The sequence below is a fragment of the Taurulus bubalis genome (genome assembly GCF_910589615.1).
Source record: "Taurulus bubalis genome assembly, chromosome: 6".
Lineage (NCBI taxonomy): Eukaryota > Metazoa > Chordata > Actinopteri > Perciformes > Cottidae > Taurulus > Taurulus bubalis.
Window position 1 is genome coordinate 2,748,587 of NC_136594.1, and position 25,930 is coordinate 2,774,516.

General features: G+C 40.3%; 1 protein-coding gene across 1 annotated transcript; it reads right to left on the reverse strand.

The window, feature by feature from the left end:
- Window positions 1–10,110: 10,110 nt before the first annotated feature.
- Window positions 10,111–24,924, reverse strand: LOC306738072 (B-cell receptor CD22-like; the record flags this gene model as incomplete). The annotated part of the gene is made up of 12 exons (XM_079219900.1): window positions 10,111–10,299; window positions 11,391–11,451; window positions 11,903–11,981; window positions 12,317–12,577; window positions 12,658–12,918; window positions 13,126–13,380; window positions 13,504–13,731; window positions 19,704–19,928; window positions 21,758–22,111; window positions 24,484–24,491; window positions 24,650–24,801; window positions 24,907–24,924. The coding sequence occupies 12 exons, from the start codon at window positions 24,922–24,924 to the stop codon at window positions 10,111–10,113; spliced, it is 2,091 nt and encodes a 696-aa protein (XP_079076026.1).
- Between the last annotated feature and the right edge of the window lie 1,006 nt (window positions 24,925–25,930).

A 25,930-nucleotide genomic window follows, 5' to 3' on the forward strand; every position in this document is an offset into this window, starting at 1 on the left:
CCATAAACTGATGATAGACCAAACAATGATTTTTGGCAAATATCTATTATCTCAATATATATAAACAACATTAAGTGCTATGTAGGATTTGCCAAACTAGGACAATGGATATCGGGGTTATGACATGTATGGTAGGTGTATGGTTATTAAAGCTTCTTTAATGTTAGAGACACCCTGTGGTCAGTTCAAATAAAAGCTCCTTGCATCACATATTTCTCTGAATAAAAGTCACCTGAGTAAATGCAGTAGAGAGCTGTCGCTTTATGGAGGCCGGGGCAGGAAGTTTAGATAAGTGATCACAACTTTGCATAACTGTGTGGAGCTTCGCAGCCGACGGCGGCATGCGATGAGCACAGATGACTTTCCGTGGTGATCGGATGCTGCTGCTGGGACAGAAAGGTACTCAGCAATGGTTCGTCTTACGCTTCTCCTTCTGCTGCGTGTTGGTGAGTAATCAAACATGTGAACTGCACTGTAGTTCCTGGTGCCTACTTCAACAATACCGTGTGTTCATATTATTGTATAGTATCCACACACTGGATACGCCGTGTATAGTAACTATACGACGCTGTATAGTTACTGAAAATACCAACACGGGGCGGATGGGTCAAAGAAACCCAAGAGGCCGTCGTTTGACCCGATGTGTGTTGTGTTGTGTTACGTTGTTGACAGTTTACTCAGTTCATGTACTTATTTCAAACTCAATAATAGCTAACTGAGAGGTTTTTTTTGCCCTGTGTTTGAATCCACAAAGTTACTTCACGTTCATTGTGTCCGTCGTCCCAGTGCGTTAAAAAGTGACGTCTAAAAGGTCTGGTGGAGCGTCAGTATGCGACGAGTTAGAATTGTTGGTGACACTTGCAGTCCTGATGCCCCGCATCTCGCCAATTGTGGATTGTATTCATTTAATCAGACATTGCAGAAGTGATGGGGATCTGCTCAGTGCACCATTTTAGTGTTGATTCATCAAAAACATTTGCCTGGTCAGTGGCTATCATGTGCATTAACTATATTGTCTGGTCTAATAATGGGGACTCTCCAGTTGTCTTTCGTACTGAGAGCAGAAAAGGGTGTATTCTGTTCCCCCAACTGTTCTCACCTGGTGGAGGACTTCCTCTTCCAGGTGTCACACTGAGCACAGAAGAGGAAGAGGATCTGCAGAAGAGGATCATTGGCGGTCAGCCATGTGAGCGCCGGTACCACGTCAAACTGACCGCCGCCGCTGGGGGATCGCACAGCTTGTGTGGCGGCTCTCTGATCAGCGACCGCTGGATTTTGACTGCGGCTCACTGCTTTAAGCCAAGCCGGTAACATCTTAACACTCTAAACATATATACATTGTAATGCAGGATATTAAACAACTCATTTAAATACATAGTTATGGTATTCTTGAGAAGAAGAATGAATAAAGATGAGAATAGACTGATTGCGTGCTTTAATTGTGCGATATTCATCTTTAACCTCTTCCTACATGTAGAGCTATGTTTGCAACCGTAGGTCTTCATCCAGAGGGTCCAGCAGCAAAAGTGCACATCACAGCAGAACCTGTGATCTACAGGGACCGAGACGAGAGGCCCCATGACATCATGCTGCTGCAGCTACCGAGCCCCTCGGACGTTCCACCCGTCGCTCTCCCTGACTGCGAACATCGCCCTGAAATGTGAGTCGGGATTTTTTAGTCTTGAAAGTCTTAAAATGTCTAAAAGTTCGTTCCAGATCTGGGCAGCAAAGCATCTTAAATTTAGATTTATTTCTGGATCCAATCAGTGCCAGTCAGACCAAATCACAGCAGCCTTGGAGGTCTGCTTTTCTATTTTAGAGAGTATGAAGCTCAACTCTTTGTACAGCCACTGGTCATGTGTCTCCTTGGCAGCTGTTATGTTCTCCTGCCAGGGCTCCCAGCATGCACAGGGGAACCTCTGCATGTGGCCCCACGTCTGGTCTGCAGCCAGTAAAACAAACAAGTCGTGACACTTTCCATCGCCCTCCACTGGCTCCCAGCTGCTGGTCCCATTAGTCACGAACGCTCCAACACTTCGTCTATTCTGTACTTAGCTATTGGCGTCCCAAAGATGTTTGAAGAAAGGACTGGAAACGGACCGAGCTCGATGCAATTATGGTTATATTTCAGACAAAGAAACCCAACTTGAGGTGTGCTCCGGAGACCACCTGCTTCTCCTGCCCTCAACCCAGGCTTATGTAGCTCCTCAGGTGGGGCGACTGCTCCGCCTTTATTTTTAAACGCATCAATGGTGACCCTGAAACTAATGGTGTCATTTTGTTTGGTCTCGGACAAGTTTTATTTTATTTTGGGGTCTCTGAAAGTCCTGAGATTTCCCCCTCTCACTAGTAGTTCCAGGGTCTTCCAAAGCTTTGATTCTTTCCAAGTTATACAATGAGTCAAACAGGTTATGTGTTAAATCACTTAACTCATACTAATAACACCAGTTCTGATATACCAGTCTTATCGATGTGTGAGTATCCAACGTGGAACTCTGAACCCCTCCACTCTTAGTACTGACTCACCTGTATCTCTCGGCCGAGTGGCACCTGTTAAGGTGGAACATCGAGAAAACATCTGCCTGTTGATCCATATCCACAATAATGTGTCACATTATATTAACTATAAATAACCGTTCACTATACAATGGAGAATAATTTGATTAATAAAGTGTGCATACTCTTCAAGTCAGTTTGTTGCTGTTTAAGGCCGTTCGTCATTGTAATTTGAAGCATGTCACTGTGGAGGCAGGAAAAATGAACGACACATTCAACAATAGTTATAGTTTCTAATGTTGATATAATATTAACCACGTGGGTCTGGCTGTTCTTTTTTAGGGTTAAGATCGCAGGTCACGGTGCCACTACTGGAGGCCCCAATGATGAAAGGAGTGAGATGATTTTTAGTAATTTAATTAACATCACAAGCTATTTTCATGAGGTTTTTCTGCTTAATAATGTTAATTGTACTGTATTTTGTAAGCGAAGCAAATTCTCTATTGTACTAAAATAACTTCTCAAAAAGAAACATTAGTTTAATTTATATTCTGCTTCAGTCATGCATGATATTCATATAATTACAACAACTTGTTATTTAAAAACGTTTTTCAAAGTAGTTCAGATGTATTTTGTAGTTGGACGTTGATGCCGTTCTTCTTCTCTGCAGAAGCTGCAGCATCAGCTGCGCTACACTGTGCAGACATCGAGGTTGTGAACTGTGAAGAGCTTGAAGATACTCTGCGGAAATATTCCCAAAAGGTCTACGAAGTCAAGATGTATCAACACTGGTCCTGTGGTCGAACTCCTGCAACGGATATATGTTACGTGGGTTGGCCTGGCTTCTAATATATACTTTCACTTTTGAGCGTTTGAACATAAATGTGTGTTTCAATAAGGGTTCAATGGCATTAAAACATATTTCCCTCTCGCAGGGAGATTCTGGTGGAGGAGTCGTGTACAAAGACCAGATTTACGGCGTCATTTCTTTCCTCGGCGATCCGGCCCTCGTGTGTAGAAAAGCAACTGCATTCATGGACCTCTGCAATCCAGCATACTCTGCATGGATCAATCAAACTATTACTTGAGAAAAAAAAGACGTAAAGACCTTTATGTAATGGAAGCTCGATGAGGAGAAACTTTGTCTGGTCTTTGTTTTCCTTTTTTTTTCAACCCAGAACATGTTTTCATGCGAATTGAAAACAATGTTTGTAACGATATTTTTGATTATACAATAAATCTTCCCTTCAGCACATTACGACGTCTGGTGAATCAGTCTGCTTATAATAATGTTTAATATTCTCTAAGCTGTAACAAGATTGTGAATGAAGCATTACGTTGTTAGATTTTAGATCTTGATAATTCCACCATGATTTCATGCTACAGATACAGAACATAAAAAGCACCACACAATCAGCTGGCCTCGGTCATGTAGCCAGACTTTACTGTTTTTTAAATCACCCTTCATGATAGCCGTCATACTGTTAATTAGCATATAATAATCACTAGCGCTAGTGGTAATTGCTGACATGCAGACTCTTGTTATGTTTATAGTTTGATAAGAGTGCTGTAAAGTGTCTATTATGGGGACAAAATACAAATACACTTTAAACAATTTGAGTAGACAAGCAAGGCTGGGATATGTGGGTGCTAGTAATTAGCATTAAAGATTCACAGACTAATTGATGGGGTAACGGCTACTCTTCACTGAATTTTATCGATTCAGATTTTAAATATGATAGTCTGATAAAAGAGCATTAGCTCCACAGTCCGTTAACCATATTTCTCCTCAGGAGACATTATTCTTACCTTAAGAAAAGAGTGTAAAGAGTGTCTTCCTTACTGAACTTACACTTGAGCTTCATGAGTACTGATTTATGATTATTTTTACATTTTAGCGTTATTTACCTGTAATTATATAGACATGATTTAAATATGAACACAGAGTTGTAAACTATTCAAACCTCCGTTCTCATTGAAGTGAATCACTGGTATATGTGTTGAACACATGAAGCTCACTGCACAAAGGTGAGAGAGACACACAGCTGGAACATGAGATAATACAGACGCTTCCCTCATTGATTACTTTACTTTATTTGATATGGTCGACAGAAGCATTAGTTATTAGTTATTGATTGTAGCAGACATTCATGCACAAGGATCAGCGGCACCGTGTTCATTGTGGCTAAACAGTCGGTGTGAGATTTGGCGAAAAGTTTTTTTTTTTCATCTTTCCTACGAAAGTCCAGCAACGCGAGCCAATTCACTCGTTACAGGAACACAGTCTTTTCAAAATAAACTTCCTTCTTCACAGGAAACAATGCATTTGGGTTTAGGAAACAAAAGCACTTTGTTAGGTTCAGGAACAGATTAGTTTGCGTTCAAATAAGAGAGGACTCACGAGTTCTACTTCTTTCTACAAGTCTTCACTTCAGTCAAGTTTAGGATGTTAAGTTACTGTATGTTTATTCTAAAGTAGATGAGATGTAAGTCAGTGATAACTGTGATCAGCACATATCATACATACATGACCTGGATCTCAATACTAATACTAATCCTTCAGAGTCTACAGCTCACCAACTAAAAAGCTTTTCCTATTCTTTCCAGAAAAAGATTTGCTCTATAATTTCTTTCTAAAATCTAATAAAAAAGCAGACTTGAAAAACAAAAGCATAACCCTTCTCCTGCCCTTTCCCCACAAATAATACGGTAGTAAGTAAAGCAGCTATAATCAATGTTATTATAAGAACATGCTGCCCCCACATGGAAAACATATATCATATTATAAGTTTAGAGATATTGATTAGTGGAGCTTTAAATGTCACATAAATCTGTTCATGTTATTTTTACAGACACTGAAAACAAAAACAACAACAAACTGAAATTGTGAGTCATCTTCATTTTATTTAAACTGACAACATTGTCCAAGAAGACATATTTATTATCATTGTTATCAATATTGTTAAAAAAATAGCAGACTATTATATTTGGCGCTTTTTTGTTATTCAATAAAATGACTAAAATAATTAGTTAAAATCTACAGATGTGTTTTTACATATTTTGAATATTATATTTGTTTTAGCATAACGGGTTGACACCAAGTTATTGATTGTCTTAAAGAGCTTTACTAGCATTTAATTAATAGTACATGTATCAATTGCAAAGTGAGAGTAACTTAACTTAACAATGTTCTTAATGCTTGTTAATGACAGAACATTTCCCAGTAGAGCTCAGCCTTCTCATCCCTGTCAGGGTCTGGGAATACTGGTAATGTTATAAATCCACTCTCGGTACTTTTTACAACAGACGTTCATGAATGCAAATGGTGCAACAGCACCATGGGTTGTATTACTCGTGCCGGAAATGACACCATAAAGCTTTTCTTTGAACAGCACTCCTCCTCCAGAGTCACCCTGTGAGAGAGAAGTAAATACTGTTTAATACTGACTTTTGTATCATTTATTGAAATACTCATTTATAATTAATGGGTAAAACTTGTAATGATGTGCAGAAAAGATGTAACGTTAAAAGCCATGTCAAGTCACTGGAGAGACATCCACGTCCTCTCTTTGGCCACACAACCAGTTTTGATGGAACCTATTCCAGTCCTTTGGATGTCTGCTAGCCAACAGACTCTCTGAACTCATCACATTTGAGATGGGTGGTGTTTCCACATTCGAGTGTCTCTGATGAACCTTTTACTAGATGAGAATAGAAAAACAGTCTTTCTTCATTACAAAACCAACAACTTTCATCATCATCTACTCAACTTGTTGACAGTCTCTTACACATTCATGTTGACCAGAACATCAATGACCCACAGGTCAGAGGCTTTATGGAAATATGAGTCAGCAGTGGAAACACACATGAGCAAAAGTCATAAACATAGACAATCGTTAGAATGAAATAAACAAGATGCATCTCACCTCTTAATTTATTGACTCTTGTAAATGTGTATTCATGACCTGCAATCTGAATTGTATCATTTCTGAAAGATAAGAAAAAGAACATAAACTTATTTTTTAGCAGCTTTCTAATTCATAAAAACAACAACTTTACATTTAAAGAGTAAATAAACCCTCAAACTACTTTTATTCATCTGAACACTGATGTGTATATGTATTTAGTGTTGATGATGGATTCAGGTCCTAATCTTGACGTTTTAATGCAAAGTATTTTAATTCTAATTCATATTGTGTTAAATAATATATATATATATATATATATATATATATATATATATATATATATATATATATATATATATTATATTATTATATTATAAATAAATAAACAGAGTGACTGCCCTCTACTGGCTGAAACCAGCTATTGCAGGTGAATTGTGCTGTTAGCTGATCTTTGTTTGACTCATTCCTGATTCCTGATTTAAAACAGTAGATGGTGTGTACTACTAGTAGTAGTAGTAGTAGTAGTAGTAGTAGTAGTAGTAGTAGAAGTATAGTAGTAGTAGTAGTAGTAGTAGTAGTAGTAGTAGTAGTTGTTGTTGTAGTAGTAGTCGGAGTAGTAGTGTGTGTATGTGTGTGTATGCGTGTGTGTGCAGGTGTGTGTGTGTGAGTGTGTCCGTGTGTGTGTATATATGTGTGTGTGTGTGTGTGTGTGTGTATATGTGTGTGTGTAGGTGTGTGTGTGTGTGTATATGTGTGCTTGTAGGTGTATATGTATGTGTGCGTGTAGGTGTATGTGTTTGTGTGTGTATGTGTGTGTACAGTATTTTACTATTTAACACCGCTTTTTTATGACTTTATGGCAGTTAGAGAAATGTTCCGTTTCTTTATCCAAACGTCCATTCAAATGTCACGATCTCATCACGCCACTCCTCACGAGCCTCTGTGATCACACTACTTCTACTACTTCTACTACTACTACTACTACTATACTTTTACTTCTAGTAGTACTACTACTACTACTACAACCCTAGTACTCGTGATCACTGCACTGTGTACCTGGAGGTGCACATGCCGGATCAAAACTTGCCATCAGGTGTAAATATGGTTTATTTAGAAAGCAGTGAGCTGTGATCATAACTCTATGACATCACACGTGTTCCTGCTGGACGCCAGCAGCAGAAACACGTGTGATGTCATCGAATTATAATAAGACAAATGTTTCTTCTTCAGCATGATATTAAGCTGTTTTACATTAGAATAAAATAGTCTATAACATCTGAAAATAAGTACAATATTTAATTGAATGACCAGTCATATCGAAGCATTAAAAAAATAAAATACATCTTTTTTTTCCCTTCCTTAGCATATATTTTAGATTTATTTACTGTTGTTAACTTGCTGTTGCTCCAGAGTGTTATATTCTTCTGATAACATTACTTTAAAATAAAAGCGCGCAATACACTAGTTTTTACTTCATTATTGAATTTGGCGCAGATTAATCGCAGAAGAATCATGCGATTAATCAGTTATTTTTTTCAACTTTGCCCAGCCCTATAATCATCATAAACTTAATTCATAAAGCACTGTTCAAAAACATTTTGGGAATAAAATCAAGTCCTTGAATGAATAAAACACTTTTCATTGATTTAAAACATGTTACTGATTTTGCAAGTCTCAGATCTTCAGGCACGGGGGCTCCAAGAGCCGAGGGGTCCTGTAAAAGCCTGGTCCCCTCAAGTCCTGAACCAGGACTCAGAAACAGCCAGCAGAGCCGTGTCTGAGGATCTGAGACAGTATTGTTGATAACCTGAGTGACAGAGGCTCTCTGATCGTTCACCTGTTCAAGGTAAAACATTGACTTGCTGCTATATGTTTTCTGACTCTGAAGGCGTGGAGGCAGGAGTTAAAGGGGGCCAGAGGAGGTTTTTCATGTCTCACGCAGGCTGCAGAGATGGACTGGTCCTGCAGCAGGGCTCCCAGTACCTCATCATCGGCCCCAAAGAGGACCAGTGGAAAATAGATGCTGACACCAACAGGTAAGAAGAGCAAGAACCGAACAAATATACTTGTTACGATACTTGCAGTACAACCGTTTGAGGTTCTGTCTATTTTGTATAAAAAGGTGTTTATAATATTTAAGCTAATCACATTTTTCAAGTGTATTTTTTGTTGTCGCTTTGCTACAACAAATGAATTAATCATAGCGCCGTTAAACTGCAGTAACGTGAGCCATCCAGTGCTTTATTTCTTACTTTCATAAAATGACCCAGAAGAAAACGGGTATACGCATCTTTTAGTAGCGGAACGAAATTCCGATGACGGCTGACGTTTCCATCGTTTTGCACAATTTCTCAAACTGGGGTTTGAGAAAACACAACTGCCCTCCTAAGAACAAATCTGAATAAAAAACATTATTGTTTTTATTGTATTTCCTCGTCAAAAGAAAGTTTACAGCTCATAATGAATCAAGTTTTAAGTTCTTTATTATCATATGCACAACAAACAGAGAGGCAATGAAAGTGCGAGATCTCGACCTTGAGCTGCCTTCAACAAAACTGATTAAATATGTAAAAAAAAGAGAAGAAAATAGTGCAGAAGATAAAATACAACAAATAAATGTGAAATAAAATAGATTCATGGTAGACAGGTGTACAGGAATGTAGTATATGTTTTTTCTTCAACAACAATAGCCATTTGCAGGCAAATATACGACCGACAGTCTAAACTCTTTTCTTTTCCCTCCCTGTCTACCAGATTCATGTACATGGTAGGAAAGGACTCCTGGGTGGAGCGCTGGCCTTCACCAGAAGAGCGCTCCAGCAGTCCCAGCCTGCAAACTAAATGCAGGAGCCTGGATTACAAACTGTCTGCTGCCAGCTGCACAGGTGTCTGAGCTGCAACTGCACACCAATTTCGTTTGCAATCACTACATTTTCTTTCTGGCCTACTGTAACATGAGCTAAAGTGTAACATGAGCTAAAGTGCAAGCTATTGTTGAATAAAAGGGTGTGATGAGCTAAAGACTTCCACTTAAAGACTAATTTGAAATTAAAAGGTTGATAAATGTTGTCGAAGTTACCAGGTCAGTTAATGAATGTTCTGCAGGGAGTTTAAATGACACTGTTACACCGTTGCTACCTGAAAAGTACTAAAACATACTTTGAGGACTCTAATAGCCCAATCTAATTCTACTGGGTTCTACTGGATCCATCTTGAGAACAAAGACCAAAAGTTAAACTTGTTTTCTTCCTTGAGTTTGAAGTAGTAATCGAATTCTGAAAAGCATGTTATATAAATTGAGTGCACGATAAAAGGTGTCAACCTACGTATTATTTAGAGCCAACATGTGCCGATTAAAAAACAAAAAGCTAAACTCTCGTGTTCTGTTGAAGTTTGTAAATTTAAAATACCCTACGGTTGTCTCAACACTGTACTCCCAGAAAGAAATGTACAAAAATCAGTAGTTACCTGCTTGCAAAAAAAGACTACTACACATAAATACCATGCTGAAGAGTCATTCTCTGCTTCATCGTGCAGCTAAATCCTCCGCGGCTGACTTCTGTTTTTTCAAAGACAAAAAGTAAGTTATTAGATGATACAAATTGTCAGACAGTGATTGTTAAACAGGTAAAATTACACCGGTTCAAATACCTCAACGAGAAAACACGTGTGTGATGTGATTTACATCTTAAAGTCAGGTTCCAGCTCACCTCGGGCCGGTGCTGCTCTCGTTGCGTTTGACCTCAGCGTACACGACACTTTCTTCCTTCTTGTGTATTTTGGGCTGAGCTGGTCTGATGTTGCAGTGCGGAGAATCTTGTGGGCTCTTGGAGAACTGGACACTTGAATAGTGAAGGTCATCCTGAGAGTCCGGACACCTCTGACTGGGTATATACTGAATAGACACACACCCGAATACTTATAGATAACATGTCAGCATAACGTGTTATATATATATATATATATATATATATATATATATATATATATATATATATATATATATATATATATATATACACACACATATATGTAGATATGGGCAAAAATACATCAACATGTATTTTGAATCAAAATACAAAATACCCCTCAAATAAATGTATTAAAATAAAATACAAAATACTGGTTCTGGATTTTCCGTTTTCTCAACATTTGGTATAGCAGAGCTTTCAGGTTTGAGCTATATAATGTACACTAAGCTCTGGTGAACCCCACAAAAAGGAAGAACAGTCACAGAATGTCAATGTAACTCAGCAAAGCTATTAAAACCATAAATATGACTCAAGAGGACTCGAAAGTGACTCGAGAAAGCTCCACAAGTTATGAAAATATAAATTTTCATATCGCTAGCTTGATGCCATACATGATTGATGCACCTTTCTGGAAAGCTTACGACCTACGGAATACCACCGTCAGACAAAGCCTCAGCAAGATATCAACCACATTCCAGCCAAAAAGCGGAAATATGACTCATTAATGGATTAAACAATATTCCACACGGCCTTGCTTGGTATGTATTGGTGCATCTGCTTGAGCAGAGCCCCTCTGTTGTGGAACCAGAGGCGTCCAAGGTCCAGGAAGAAAGTTAGGGCATTTTTGCTTTCAAGGACCTAAACCTACGGTACACGAAATGTGCACTAAATTAATTTAAAAAATGTTTAACTTCACTTAATCAAAGTCAAACTTTGCAGAGAAAACGTTAATACATGGTGTTATTTTATAGTAGAAAGAAAAAGCAATAATAAAAAATAAAAATACATCCTGGAAGTTTTTTTCTTTTCTTTTCAACCAATAAACCAGTAACACATATACTGCTATATCAACATCTTAATTGGTCTCACAATTGTTGTCTGTATATTATACCTTTTGAAATTATTTTAATAGCCTTTGTGGTTGAGGACATATTGTGTATTTAGTGTGGGTATGCAAACCATTTGGAATTTGAGAAAAATGTCTGGGGGGCTAAACCTCATTGTTCCTTCTCACCCATCTCCTGTTGTGTTGTCGCTCTCCAGGCTCAGACGATTGCTTGGCGGCCCTCTTCTTTCTGTTTAGAAGAAAACAAACACAAATTAATAAATAATTCAACTCTGAAATATGCCTTTCTTTTAATCACTATCACATTCAGTCATCCTGATTGATTATACCAACAGTGTACTATCTACGTTAACTACTGACTTCTGGGAATGCAACAGCAATCACAGAGGTTTTAAACAAACCTCCAAGCAAACTTTAAAATTCATAACCCCAAACTTTACAGATTACAGACTTCCTGATACTCCCGTATCTCCCATAACTGAGTGTGAACGCAATAGAGGAGTTCACTGGCATTTACTCACTCAATTGACTCAATGGCTTGTTTTTTACGATCCGTGTGAATTTTCCCTTATTGGACAAAGTTGTCCCATGTCCCCGGTGTTCCTAGATAATTCTGGTGACTAAAGTGTTGTCATGATTGACTTAAATAGACAGTCATTTAACAACAGTGAACTGCTTACCGTGTCAATATGAAGACGGCGAGGAGTGCGGCAGCCAGGACAACAGCAGTGGTTGTTCCGATGACTGTTGATTTCCATGCTGCTGGGTAGTGATGAAAAAACAATAAATAAAATAAACCCTTCATATTTCATTTAAATGTCGTTGTTTTTTCAGATAGTGAAATGTCTATAACCATCGACAACCCGTTCACACTGGTAAAATATGTTGAACCTGATGAGGGGAGTAATAATACTGGTATCACTGCACCCAACTGTGTTTAGGCCCAAAAGTGTCTATATGTTTTCAAAAATTTCAGTTTTCCTTAAAAATAAGATGGCTTTTTAAGATTATTCAGAACATTTTCATAATAGTCCATTTTTAGCCATCTTAGTGTTGACGTGGTCTGATCAGTTTCGCAAGATAAGGTTCCTCACCTGCTGCTACACTCAGATGGAAAGTGGAGTTTCTACGTCCTCTGGTGTTCTGGGCTTCACAGGAATAATTCCCACTGTGTTCAGCTCTGAAGTCAGTGATGATGAAGATCTGCCCTGATGCTTTTGGTGAGTCTTCATCCTCCTTGTACCAGGTGTAGTTAGCTGCTGGGTTAGCATCACTGCTACAGGTCAGATTCACTGAACTGCCCTCCACTATCTCAGCAGAGGGACTCACTGACACAGAGGGAAGCTTTGGAGCATCTGAGGAGAAATACGTATAAACCGATTAACACTGGTGTGCAGAGTTTGACCCAAGAGAAGAGCTAATGTTTTGTACTCACACTGGACATTTAAAAATAAAGATGAAGAGTTGATCTCTCCATGTGGATTATCAGACTTGCAGTAGTAGATCCCTCTGTCCTCAGAGCTGATGGAGGTGAAACGATAGATGTCTCCTTCTCCATGAGGATGTGTTTGGTTCTCCTTGTACCAGGTGTAGTTAGCTGCTGGGTTAGCATCACTGCTACAGGTCAGAGTCACTGAACTGCCCTCCACTATCTCAGCAGAGGGACTCACTGACATAGAGGGAAGCTTTGGAGCATCTGAGGAGACGGTTTTACACAAGTTATTGATAACATCTGGCAAATGTTGCCAGTAGTGAACAAAACGTCTCCATAAACCACCAATGGAGCTTCTCGGTGAATTAACAGACTGAAAGTGATTCAGAACCCTTTTTGAAATGATCAAAACATGTAAATTAAGATTTATTAGCTACATCTTGTTTTCTCAACACCCTATATTTCACTCACATTGTACATCAATAGAGACGTATTCATACGTCTTCCTCCCGAGCTCGTTCTCAGCCGTGCAATCATACTGTCCTGAGTCAAAGGACTGGATGGAGCTGAAGACAAGCTGAGGTTCTTTACTGAGCAGTGGTTGGTTCCTCTTCCAGGTGTAGTTAGCTGCCGGGTTAGCATCACTGCTACAGGTCAGAGTCACTGAACTGCCCTCCATGATGTTACCAGAAGGACTCACTGACACTGAGGGAGCCGTTAGAACATCTGGAGGAGAACAAATATGTTTAAAAGGCGAAGAAGCAAATATCGGCCGCAGAATGAGGTGGCCCGTATTGTTGTGTTGGATATACATATTTATTTGCAAGTTGCATAGTTTAGTGAACTCACACACTGAGGGAGAGCCGTAACTCTGGTGTCCTTTCAAAGCACAAGAGACCTCGTCTCTGGGATGAAACCGGTCCGTGTATGAAGGACTTTGCTCCCTTGTGAGTTCCTCTCCGTTCTTGAACCAGACGTAGGAAAGACGACCCGCATCTCTGCAGCTGCTTCGACACCTCAGCTCGGCCTCGGCGTGAGACTGGAGGACCGTGACTCTGGTCACCTGCACCTGGAGGGCTGGATATGTGAGGAAGAACCCTCAGTGTTTGACTAGCGGTTAAAACTGCACACTGAAAATCTGACCTCAAATTGAGGTTAATGCAAAAGCTACTGTAAGCTATCTCTCTAATGATTATTACATGAATTTAAGTTGTAATCCGATTTCTTTTGTACCTCTTTCTGATCATGCAATTATTTTTATAATGAGCTAAATATTGTATGGTTCAGTTATGAGCCATTCATAGGTGCTAAACCGATACTTTTAAAACGATACCGGTGCCTGAACCGATACTTTTTTATTGCCAAGGCAATTTTTTTTCTTCAAATTGAACAATATATTAACTGTTTAAAGTATACTATAAATATAAATACATTTAAAAAAAACACTTGACTTCAAACTACACCTTCAAACCTTTTAACTTCAAACTATAAAAAATATATATTTAAAAAAAAGAACAGACAAAAGCATCAGGTGGCCTGATTGTGCAACAGAACTCAGACACTGTTGGATTCTACAAACTGCTGCTTTACTGGACTACACGTCATCATTAATATCAACTGGAGAGATTTGTTCCAGAAAGCCGAGGACGGACGTTCAAAAGCTCGTGCTCGTGTCTCTCTGTGTGCGCGCGCTGCGTGTGGTGTGTGTGCGCTGGAAGCCCCGCTCCCTTGATCCCCGCTCTGCATGCAGGCGGACGACAGAGAGCAGAGCAGCGAGTGCGCGCTCTGATCCCCGCTATTTTTAATTTGAATTCTTATCGTTTTTAACGTACGGGTACCGTGCTACCTTTTTAGTATGTATATACCGTGCAACATTACAGAGTAGTGTAAAAAAAGAGTATTTAAATCGGCTCAGGCACCGAAAGGGAGCACCGAAATCTGCGTTGCTTTTCGGTCCGGTAGGTACCGGACGTGTTGGAACCGGTGCCATAGTGGCACCGGTTCTCGGTACCCAACCCTATTCATAGGGGCAAATAAATCCCTGCAGCCGATGTTTATCCTCCTGTTTTTAAGTGGTTGAACAACTGCAGCGGTGGAACACAACTACGGTAAGTACATCTACTCAAGTTCTATTTTGAGTTACTTTTACTTCACTCAAGTATTTCCATTTCTGCTACTTTATACTTCTAGTCCTCTACACTTCACAGGGCAAATATTTGTTTGGTAACCTTAGTTAATTTGCAGATTCAGAATAATTATACAGAATTTAATCAACAGGTAAATTAGGATTTACTATTAAATGTACAGGCTACCAAACAAATACAATATATAAAGTAGTTAAAAATTAACATCGCAGTGATGTACATGTACACGAATAGTTATGATCCAATAATATAATACATTATTATGTATCATAATATTTTTTTTCTTTTACTTAACAATTTGAATGATGGACTTTTACTTGTAAACCCAGTATTTTGTTATGCCAGTTCTCCTTTTACCAACCTTTTTAACCCCAGTTAAGCCCCAGCCATTTCTCTCAAAAATTCCAAATGGTTTTGCATACCCACACTAAATACAGAATATCTCCTCAACCACAAGGGCTATTTGAATAATTAAAAAATGTATTACATACAGAAAACACTTGTGAGGCTAGTTAAGAGGTTCATAAAGCAGTATATGTGTTACTGGTTTATTGGTTGATGATAGAACACAGGAAATAATAATAATTTCAGAAAAAGAAACAACTACCAGGATGTATTTCCTCTTTTTAAATTGGCATATAATCACTTTTTTTCTACTATAAAATAACACGATGTGTTAACAGTAGCTCTGTAATGTTTGACTTTGATTAAGTGAAGTTAAATATTTTTAGGAATTCATTTAGTGCACATTTCGTGTACCCTAGGTTTAGGTCCTTGAAAGCAAAAATGCCCTAACTTTCTTCCTGGACCTTGGACGCCTCTGGTTCCACAACAGAGGGTCTCTGCTCACGCAGATGCACCAATGCATACGAAGCAAGGCCGTGTGGAATATCGTTTCATCCATAAGTAAGTCATATTTCAGTTTTTTTGCCTGGACAAAAATGCAATGTGGTTGATATCTTTCTGAGGCTTTGTCTGACAAGGGATTTGGCAGATTCCGTAGGTCGTAAGCTTTCCAGAAAGGTCCGCTAATCATGTGCGGCATCAAGCTAGGGATATGAACATGTATATTGTACTGCTTTACCTCCGACACAATTGAAGCAATCTTCTTCATGAACTACAGAGGGAGCTAGAGGAATATGCAAAAACAAAACACGAGCCAAAGCATTTGTTTTTAAAGCCTATAGACCCAAAGGTTATTACTGTTCAAACACTTATCTACAAAGCACTTCGAATACATTTTTTGAATTGCTATTAAAGCCTTTTTAAAAAGTGGATCAAAAATAAATACGGTCCTGTTGGTGTGAATATCAGTGTGTGTTCATCTACCTGTGACGGTCAGAGTTGTACCAGGTAAACTGCTCCTCCACTCAAAGCTTCCTGTTTTGAACTTGAAGTGGTACTCGGATGAATCGCTCTCTCTCAGGTCAGTGATTGTCAGAGTAGAGCGTCCTCTCTCTGTTTCTACGACCTGAACGCGACCTTCATACTGGAAGTCTTCACTCAGGTCCTCAGGTCGTGTGAGAGAACTCCACTGATGACTACGCTTAGGACTGAACCAGAATGATGATTCAGCTTCACCTCCATGACTGTTGTAAGTAGAATAAATGTCCACCGCTGAGCCTTTGGAGGCGCAGATGCTTCTGTCAGCGTACGTCACTCTGTTGCAGGTCTGACCCACGACACCTGAAAAATTAAACAGTTTAATTTGTTTTGAGTTTGTGTGGCAAAAGGGCGTTTATTTAGGGCACATATTTAAAAATCCCCAACAAAATGGTCCTTCTTGTATTTTTTTTAAGCAAAATGTGAATCCAATCCATTGGCTTATAGACCCAGGCTTTTAAATTATGATCAGAAAATGGCAGCAAAGATGCTGCCCCACTAGACCTGGCAGACATGTTTCATCTATACATCTTAAACAAAATGGCTTTGTCTCTGGTAGATTTAATTTTTTTAACAGCCGGAGATTATTTATTTATTACAATCAGTGTTTGCTGATTGTAAAAGATAAAGCGATTCATGTTGCTGTGTTCTTGGGCTCATATCCAGCTGATGCTTTGGTGCTCAAACTATCGTGGCATCACACTGCTCAGCCTCCCGGGAAAAGCTTATGCCAGGGTGCTGGAAAGGAGGCTCCGACCGCTTGTCGAACCTCAGATTCAAGACGAGCAGTGCGGATTCCGTCCCGGTCGTGGAACAGTGGACCAGCTCTTTACCCTTGCAAGACTACTGGAGGGGTCCTGGGAGTTTGCCCAACCAGTCTACATGTGCTTTGTGGACTTGGAGAAGGCTTTCGACCGGGTCCCTCGGGGGTTTTTGTGGGGGGTGCTGCGGGACTATGGGGTGCCGGACCGGTTGGCACGGGCTATCCGGTCTTTGTACGCCTGCAGTAGGAACTGTGTTCGTATCCTCGGTAATAAGTCAGACACGTTCCCGGTGGGTGTTGGCCTCCGCCAGGGCTGCCCTTTATCACCGGTCCTGTTCGTGACCTTCATGGACAGGATATCTAGGCGCAGCCAGGGGGCGGAGAGGATCCGGTTCGGGAGTCTCGGGATCGCCTCTCTGCTGTTCGCGGATGATGTGGTCCTGTTTGCCTCCTCGGACCGTGACCTCCAGCATTCACTGGGGCGTTTTGCAGCCGAGTGTGAAGCGGCAGGGATGAGAGTTAGCGCCTCCAAATCTGAGGCCATGGTGCTCTGCCGGAAACCGGTGGATTGCTCCCTCCAGGTGGGGACAAACTGCCTACCCCAAGCGAAGGAGTTCAAGTATCTCGGGGTCTTGTTCACGAGTGAGGGTAAGGTGGAGCGGGAGATCGACAGACGGATCGGTGCGGCTGCAGCAATAAAACAGGCGCTGTACTGGTCCGTCCTGGTGAAGAGGAGCTGAGCCGGAAGGCGAAGCTCTCCATTTACTGGTCGGTCTATGTTCCAACCCTCACCTATGGTCACGAACTCTGGGTCGTGACCGAAAGAACGAGATCTCGAATACAAGCGGCCGAAATGAGCTTCCTCCGCATGGTGGCCGGGCTCACCCTTAGAGATAGGGTAAGGAGCTCGGACATCAGGAGGGAGCTTGGAGTCGAGTCGCTGCTCCTTCGTGTCGAAAGGAGTCAGCTGAGGTGGTTCGGGCATCTAGTCAGGATGCCTCCTGGACGCCTCCCATTAGAGGTTTTCCAGGCACGTCCAACTGGTAGGAGACCCCGGGGAAGACCGAGGACACGCTGGAGGGATTATATCTCCCGGCTGGCCTTGGAACGCCTCGGGATCCCCTAGAATGAGCTGGAAAGTGTTGCGGGTGAGAGGGAAGCCTGGGTCGGCCCCACCCCAGATAAGCAGCTGATAATGGATGGAAAAGAATTATAGTACAGTATGTCATAGAAATGTTTTGAAAATGTCATAAATAAGTCATAATATATTGTTTTTATTAAAAAGTCATAGTATAGTATATCACCTTTCGAGACATAACAATTCACAGTATATTGTTTCCAATTTTTTTTTTATCGTGAGTATAGTATAGTATAGTATTTAGAAAAGGCCATAGTCTTAAAGTCATAAAATAGTCTTGATATACAATATCATAAGAAGTGATCAAAAAGGAAATTGTACAGTATGTCATAAAACCTGTTTTGAAAAAGCCATAGTCTATTATGTCACAAAAAGTCGTAAAATGATTATACTATACCAAGTCATAGTAAAGTTAAAGGTCATAGTATAGTACGTTATTGCTAGTCCTTTTCTTGAGCAAGAAAAGAATAAGTTATGGATTAAAATTAAAGTAGATAAAACATATCTTTTTTCCAGCTCTTTGTGAGTCACCAGCTGCCCCTGAGCTACAGTATAAACTCATGAGGCTCCACCGGTGTTCAGTATGTCTGGGAGACTGGGGTAAACTTACACTTGGCAGGAGAGGGGAAGTCCTCGTGTCCCCTCACAGCACAGGAATAGCTGTCTGCAGAACCAAAGCGGACGGAAAAGGAAGATCTTTCGCTCCACATTTTCTTTCCATTCCTGTACCAGATGAAGGAAGAACGACCTGGTAGACGACAACTGCTGTGACATATCAGCTGTGCCCGGGTTTCAGATGAAGATGATATCCTCACCTGCAGATCTGGATCTTGAAACAAAGAATCAAAATGTTTTTTAATTGATTAAATATGAGGATCAGTAAGGAAGACTTCCTTACTGATCCTCATAGGAAGTCAAAATAACAGATATAGTTCATATCATTTTTATAATCCAGAAGTCGATTGTACATGAGATTCTTCGACATTACTTCAGCTACATGCAAAAATTACTACTGTTTTATTATATATACCATCAGTTTGTGTTTGTGTGTACCTGTGACAGTCAGAGTTGTACCAGGTAAACTGCTCCTCCACTCAAATTGTCGTGATTTGAATTTGAAGTGGTACTCGGATGAATCGCTCTCTCTCAGGTCAGTGATTCTCAGAGTGGAGCGTCCTCTCTCTGTTTCAACGACCTGAACACGACCTGCATACCGGGCGTCTTCACTCAGGTCCTCAGATTGAGTGTGTTGCGCCGAAAGACGACTATGCTCAGCATTGAACCAGAATTTAGAAGCGATAGATTCATGACTGCTGTACATGCAAGAAATGTCCACTGACCATCCTTTGAAGGCACAGATGCTTCGGTCGGCGTACGTCACTCTGTGGCAGTATTGGCCATCAACACCTGAAAGATAAAACAGTCTAAAACAGAGATATTAACGCCATATTTCTCAGCAGTGATACAGAGGAGGTTTGTTGAGTTACCGGCAGCAGAAGTGATCCTGCAGAGCTCAATGACCACAGAAAACGTGTAAATATAGAAAGGGGAAGTGTTGATATTTAAAAGACTTACAGTCATTAGACAGACCTGGTTGCGGAGGGCTATGCAGTAAACTCACACACTGAAGGAGAGGGGAAGTCCTCGCGTCCTTTCAGAGCACAGGAAAAGCTGTCCACTGAATCAAAGGACACTGAAGAAGATGACCCTTCTGCCGGAATTTTTCGTCCATTCTTGTACCAGATGAAGGAAGGATGATCAGCTCGATGGCAACTGCTGTGACACTTCAGCTCTGCCTTGGAGTTTCCCTGGTGCACCATTGGTTTGATCACCTGCACCTGTAGATCTGGATCAGGGAAGGAAGAAGTGAGGCGTGGACTCGAGTCACATGACACCAGACACAGAATTGATAACTTTAGACTCGACTTGAAAAAATAAGAACAGACTTGCAACTCGACTTGAGCATGAACACCAGTGACATCACTTGGGCTTGAAAATACTTGATACCTTCTGAACAGAGATCCTTTATTTGGTCAGGAAGAGGATTTACAACAAAGTTAATGTCTGAGTTGATTTCTTTTTTTATTTGATTATCAGGAGTTGCCTGTTCAGGACATTTTATTTTGGGACTTGACTCTGAACTTGTCAGTATTAACTTAAGTGTCACGGTTTGGGGTTTTCTGGGTTCCTGTTTTATTTTGAAGTCCTGTCTCGTGTGTCCTCTGTTCCTCTGCACTTCCTGTCTGTTGATTATCTGCTGATTGTTTCCTCCTGTGTCTAATCACCCACACCTTCCCCTTGTACTTAAGCGCTGTGTGTCTTCTGTTCCCTTGTCTGATCGTACTGTGTGTCAGTCGGTGTGTTCCCTGTTTGTTCCCGTGCCCTTGCTTCATCCTGTGTTTCTGGAAGCCTGTTTTTGTTAAATAAATGTACTTTACATCGTCATCGGCGTTTGGGTCCTAACTAGGGATGGGCGGATGAAGCCTCATGAAGCATTGAGGCTTTCTTCCTATTTGTACCGAAAATGATTCGAAGCTTTGGGGCTTCACTTTGAAGAAAAACAGCGACATCTGTTTTTTACATTGTAATAAAACTAAATGCAGGTCAATAATATGAAACGACGTGTTCATGATGGGATTCGAACCTCTCCACACAGAACGGAAAAGATTATTCTGCATGTATGTAACCCACTATACTATGGACACATTTACAACTGAGTAGATTTCTTCATATTTGTATCGCTCTAACCTTTTATGCCAACAGAGTTATAAATAGTATTTGTTCTTTATAGCTCATTTTAATGAGGTAAGATTTCATAGAAGTGGCATTGGAACGTGCTTATGAACTCACAATTATCGGTATCTCCTCTCTCAAACCCACATTGTTGATTGACACTGAGGCATCTTATGAAGCAGAGTTTGGTGCCAAAACGTTTAAGCTGTCAAACGCGTCAAACCGATGAAACGCTTCGTGAAGCACTGATGACGTCCGAAGCTTCGGACGTCATCAGTCACGTGACAGTTGTCATTTGATACAAGCTCCGACACTTTGCGCCAACACACAGCGGTTCAGTAGACTGACACAAGCTTCGGAGCTCTGGTATTGTTTGCCCATCTCTAGTCCTAACTGGAACCACTCCGTGACATTAAGACTTGACTGTTTTAACTTGAGACTTACATGTCTTGACTTGGAACTTGCCAATCTGGACTCAAGACTTGAATCGGGACTTGCCCATCTTGACATAAGACTTGACTTGGGACTTGAATCGGGATTTACCCGTCTGTACTCGGGACATGACTCTGTACCTGTCTGCCTTGAATCAGGACTTGCCTCTCTTGACTTGGGGACTTGAATCCAGACTTGATTTGGGACTTTATTCTGGGGACTTTATTCTGGAGTGGCCTGTCTCATAACAATGACTTGGTCCCACTTCTGTGGTGAAGAGAATCTAATCTCAAAGATGCTTTAACCAACGATTCTGATCACTTTTTTTTTTTTTTATCTCAGGCCATTCACATTCTATACCAACAGTCATGCTTGAACTGAGAAAGAGGAAATGAAATTCCCCAAAATATATTTCTATCATGTGACCAAATGTCCACATTCAAACCAAGAGTCATTAGTAAGTAACCTTGGACATTAGACTTTCTTCAAATGTAAATATTAAAATGTTACCTGTGACGGACAGAGAGACTCCAGGTGAACCAGTATATTTCCCACCTGGTTGGTTTGTCGTGAACCTGAACTTGTACTCAGCTGAGTCGCTCTCTCTCAGGTCTGTGATGATCAGAGTGCAGTTGTTCTCATCACAGTGATGCTGGACACGACCTGAATACGCCAAGTCTGTTCTCAGATCAACAGGATTCCAATTACTTCCTCTAGTAAACCAGATTGTTTTTCCAACTGTAACAACAGGGCTTATTCCAGATGGGTATGTGTAGCTGCAGCTTATCTCCACTGTCGATCCTTTTAATGCACAGATCTCAGTAGGAGTGTAAGTCAGTCCCCAGACATCCTGACCCTGAATCACTGGAACACAAGAGAGACCACAGGCATAGTGGTTTATTTGTCTCTCACTTCATGTACCCAGAAAGTTATTTACTCGAGCACTATAAGTCTTTTCTTTTCATGCTAATTCTACTAATGTCAGATAGAAATATTGTACTTTTACTCCACTAATATGGCATCTGCAGTTAATACTTCATCAACTAAAAATGTTTGCATACAAAACATACACAGAGTTTATACAATGTGACTCAATGCTAAGGATTAAACTACCCAGCAGTGTATACAAGTTCAGCTGAAAAGTCAATTTCTGAATTAGTCAATTAAGAAGCAAACTAATTGATAACTATTTTGATAGTCATTTTTTGTGCAAAAACATTTAGTGGTTCTAGCTTCAGATTTTACTTTTTTGAAGTAATATTGTCTTTCATGGACAAACAAATCAGTTTGAGGACCACAATAAAAGCATGTGTTTTAAATATGTGATGATACAGAAAACATACACAGACTTGAAAATAGGTAGTTTGCGGATTTATTTAGAATATTTTAGTAGTCCCACTTGAAACTGTTGATCCGCTAAATGCCCTCTAATGTAAATGTGGATATGCAGTACCTGGCATAGAGAGAAGGAAGACAACAAATCCACTTGCTGTTGAACTCGTAGTTGCTGCTCTCATCATGTGGCTTCAGTGACATTAAAACCAACATGGAGATCAATGTGCACAAGACGCAGATTAGTCACATCAAACACGTCTACTTTCAATAAAGAAGGAAGTGCTCTTGAACCGTATCGCTCCCCTGTGGGCAGGAAAGTAAGCTTGAGAAAGAAAGCCGGTGATAAAAATACACCAGGCTTCCTTCCTCTTTGCATTATTATTATTCACGTTGAACCAGATGCCAGTAAATGGCCAAGAAAATGACTTGTGCCTGCTGGACCCAAACCTGTATCATCCCACACCACCTCTCTAGCACTAGCAAGAGAACATGATACCTCATTTATTCCTTTTTATAAATGTAAACACACTTCAGTATCTAAAATAATGTTTTATTAATCAGTCCCTGCAGTGCACAATTTACCTTTTAGTTTTAAGTTCCTGTAGAGACAACAGAATGTTCGAAACATCGCTTTACACTTCAATGCATGGTTGAAACCATGACTTAAAAGATGTGCTATAAAAAATAATATAATATAAAAAATGCCGGGCTGTTTATTTTGAATATTATAAGTCATGGAGAAAGTGGATTTTGAAAAAGCATTACAAAAGTCCATGGAAACAGAGAGAGACTACAATCTGCAGAGCAAACTGTAGCAAAGAGTTTTCCGCGGTGGAGAGCAGGACTGCGGTTGTGGTCACACACTTTCCATCACTCAGATGACTGAAGTCTGCGCTGCTGTCTGCCTTTCCTGTGCTTCCCCTCTCATGTTTCTTGACAAAGACTGGACTTTTCTCACTGTAGTTTTTTCACTTTTTTTTTATTTCAGGTTGACACATGCCATATAAAAAAGGAAGCATGATAATGAGCTGTAATCGTAATATATAATTAGAAATAGGTAAAAATAAAAACAGTTTTTTAAATAATTGAACTGTATGACAGGATGAAATATATGGTTAAAAATACTGTATTTAAACAAAAGACAAATTAACTTGGTTGTCTATCAATAAAGTAGGACGCTTGACTAAAATCTAGTGGCAGCAGAATGAAACTACAACTAGCTCAACTAATGCATGTTCCTCTCCGATACCCCCAATGTGCTTTTCACCATGTTAGCTAGTTAATGTGTTAGCATGCTACAATTAGCTATTTACAGGAAATATAGATGAAGCTGCTGAAAATGTTCTTTGTTTTGCAGTTTCAGAAAACTTTACATTTTGGCCAGATGATGGCACGAGCAATAAAAAAGTTCACCAAAGTCCTTATAATAATGTATCATGTGAGGACCATGACTGTGACAGATTTTATGGCAATTCATCTCATCGTAGTTGTGATCTTTCAGATGTCAAGGAATCACTAACATCAGTGGGATTCATCCTTGGAGCACATGGATAACAATGGATTATTTATACTAAATCTTATGACAATACATCAAAAAGCAGTCAAGAAAGACATTTTGCAAATAAACTCGAATGACGCCCTGTTTTGGCGCTGGACTTAAAGTCTAGGAATCTTCAAAGTCTGTAGGAATCATCCTCTAATGACCACGCATGTCAGTACAAAATTGAATGGCAATCCATTGAGTTCTCGTACTTCATCAGTATGTACACTTTGCCATCCTCAGGGCCATGCTGCTAGCATGCCTAACAAAAGTAAAATGAAAGCCTAGAGATTCTTGTTGTGTTTCGTAGGTTTGTTGACCGTACTGTACAATGCAGATGGATCCTCCCCAGTGTCCTGACTTCTGGTTCTGAGAATTAGAAACAAATCAGGAATGCTGGAGATACAGTATTAACAAATAGCAATGTAAACAAGCAACAGTAATGAAAGTGTTGAAAGTCAATCATCAATTCTCCAAAATTCATGTGATTTTGAGGTTTCGTGAGGATAATGCTAAGAGCTGCTCACCTCGGAGAAGTGTTGAACTTCACAGCAGCGTACTCGACTTCCTCGAGTCCAGCCGGTCTGACGTTGGAGTAGACGGCGTCTGTCTGGTTCTTGGCAAAGTGGACACTGGCATAGTGAATATCGTCCCGTTCTGCCGCCTGATTGGGTCGACTCTGCAAAGACAAAATTGCTTTTTACATGTGTAATGACTTTGGTTGAGCTTTTGGAAAAACAACTTCTTGCCGTGATGGCAGCAAGCAAAACCAAAATGCCCCTACACCCTTCTTCACAGCCATGTCCACCAGATACTCTTGGTAGATCCTTTTCTAAGCCAGACAGGGTATGCAGTCCCACCAGGGTTTTCTTTATCTGCTGCAGCGTCTCTACCCAGTTGGACGTGTAATGAAAACATTTTCAGGGACACATTAAGAGCGGTCTTGATCAAATCTCCAAACATCGAAAGTTCATTTCAATGCAATGTAGCAGTGGTCTTACACTTGATGGAGCCAAGTCATTTGTGATTTCTGATTGTTCACCAAGATTTAAGAAGGTGGATTTGTACGTGGTATTAAGCTGAAACCTCTGGGGCTGAAAAATGAAGCCAACGTGAAAGTGCCAATACCTGCAGTTCCTCAAATGGCCACTTGGGTCTGGCTCCAACAGACCAAGATGGCCCACTTTGAGCTTCTGTTATAATGTCTATTTTACTCTACAAGCCACCACAATTAAATAAATGAACATCATCTTGTATTGAAGAAGACTTGAAACTAGAGATTGAGACATAAACTCATGTTTACAATGTTTACTGAGGGAATAAATCAAGTGAGAAGTAGAGGGGTGTGACAAATCAGGGAATGACATGTCGTGACCAATCAAGGATAGTAAATGATAAATGGACCTGTACTTGCACAGTGCTTTTCAAGTCTTCCGGCCACTCAAGCGCTTTCACACTACATGACATCATTCACCCATTCATACACTGATGGCAGTGGCTAAGGTGCCATCTACCATTCATACACACATTCACACAGCGTAGGCACTAGGGGAGCACTTTGGGGTTCAGTGTTGTGCCCAAGGCCACATCGACATGGGCTAGGCGTAAACTGAGCTAAAGTTATGCATTTTAGAACAAAACGTAGTAGTGTGGATGTAGCATAAGGAACTGAAGAGGCGGGGTTTCACAGGCAATCGCACTGAATTGTTTAACGGTCTTTGCTCACCTGTTCCCTGTTGTTTTCGGGCTCTGAGGGCTTCCTGGAGGCCCTCTTCTTTCTGGTTAGGAGAATTAATTAAAAACAAATA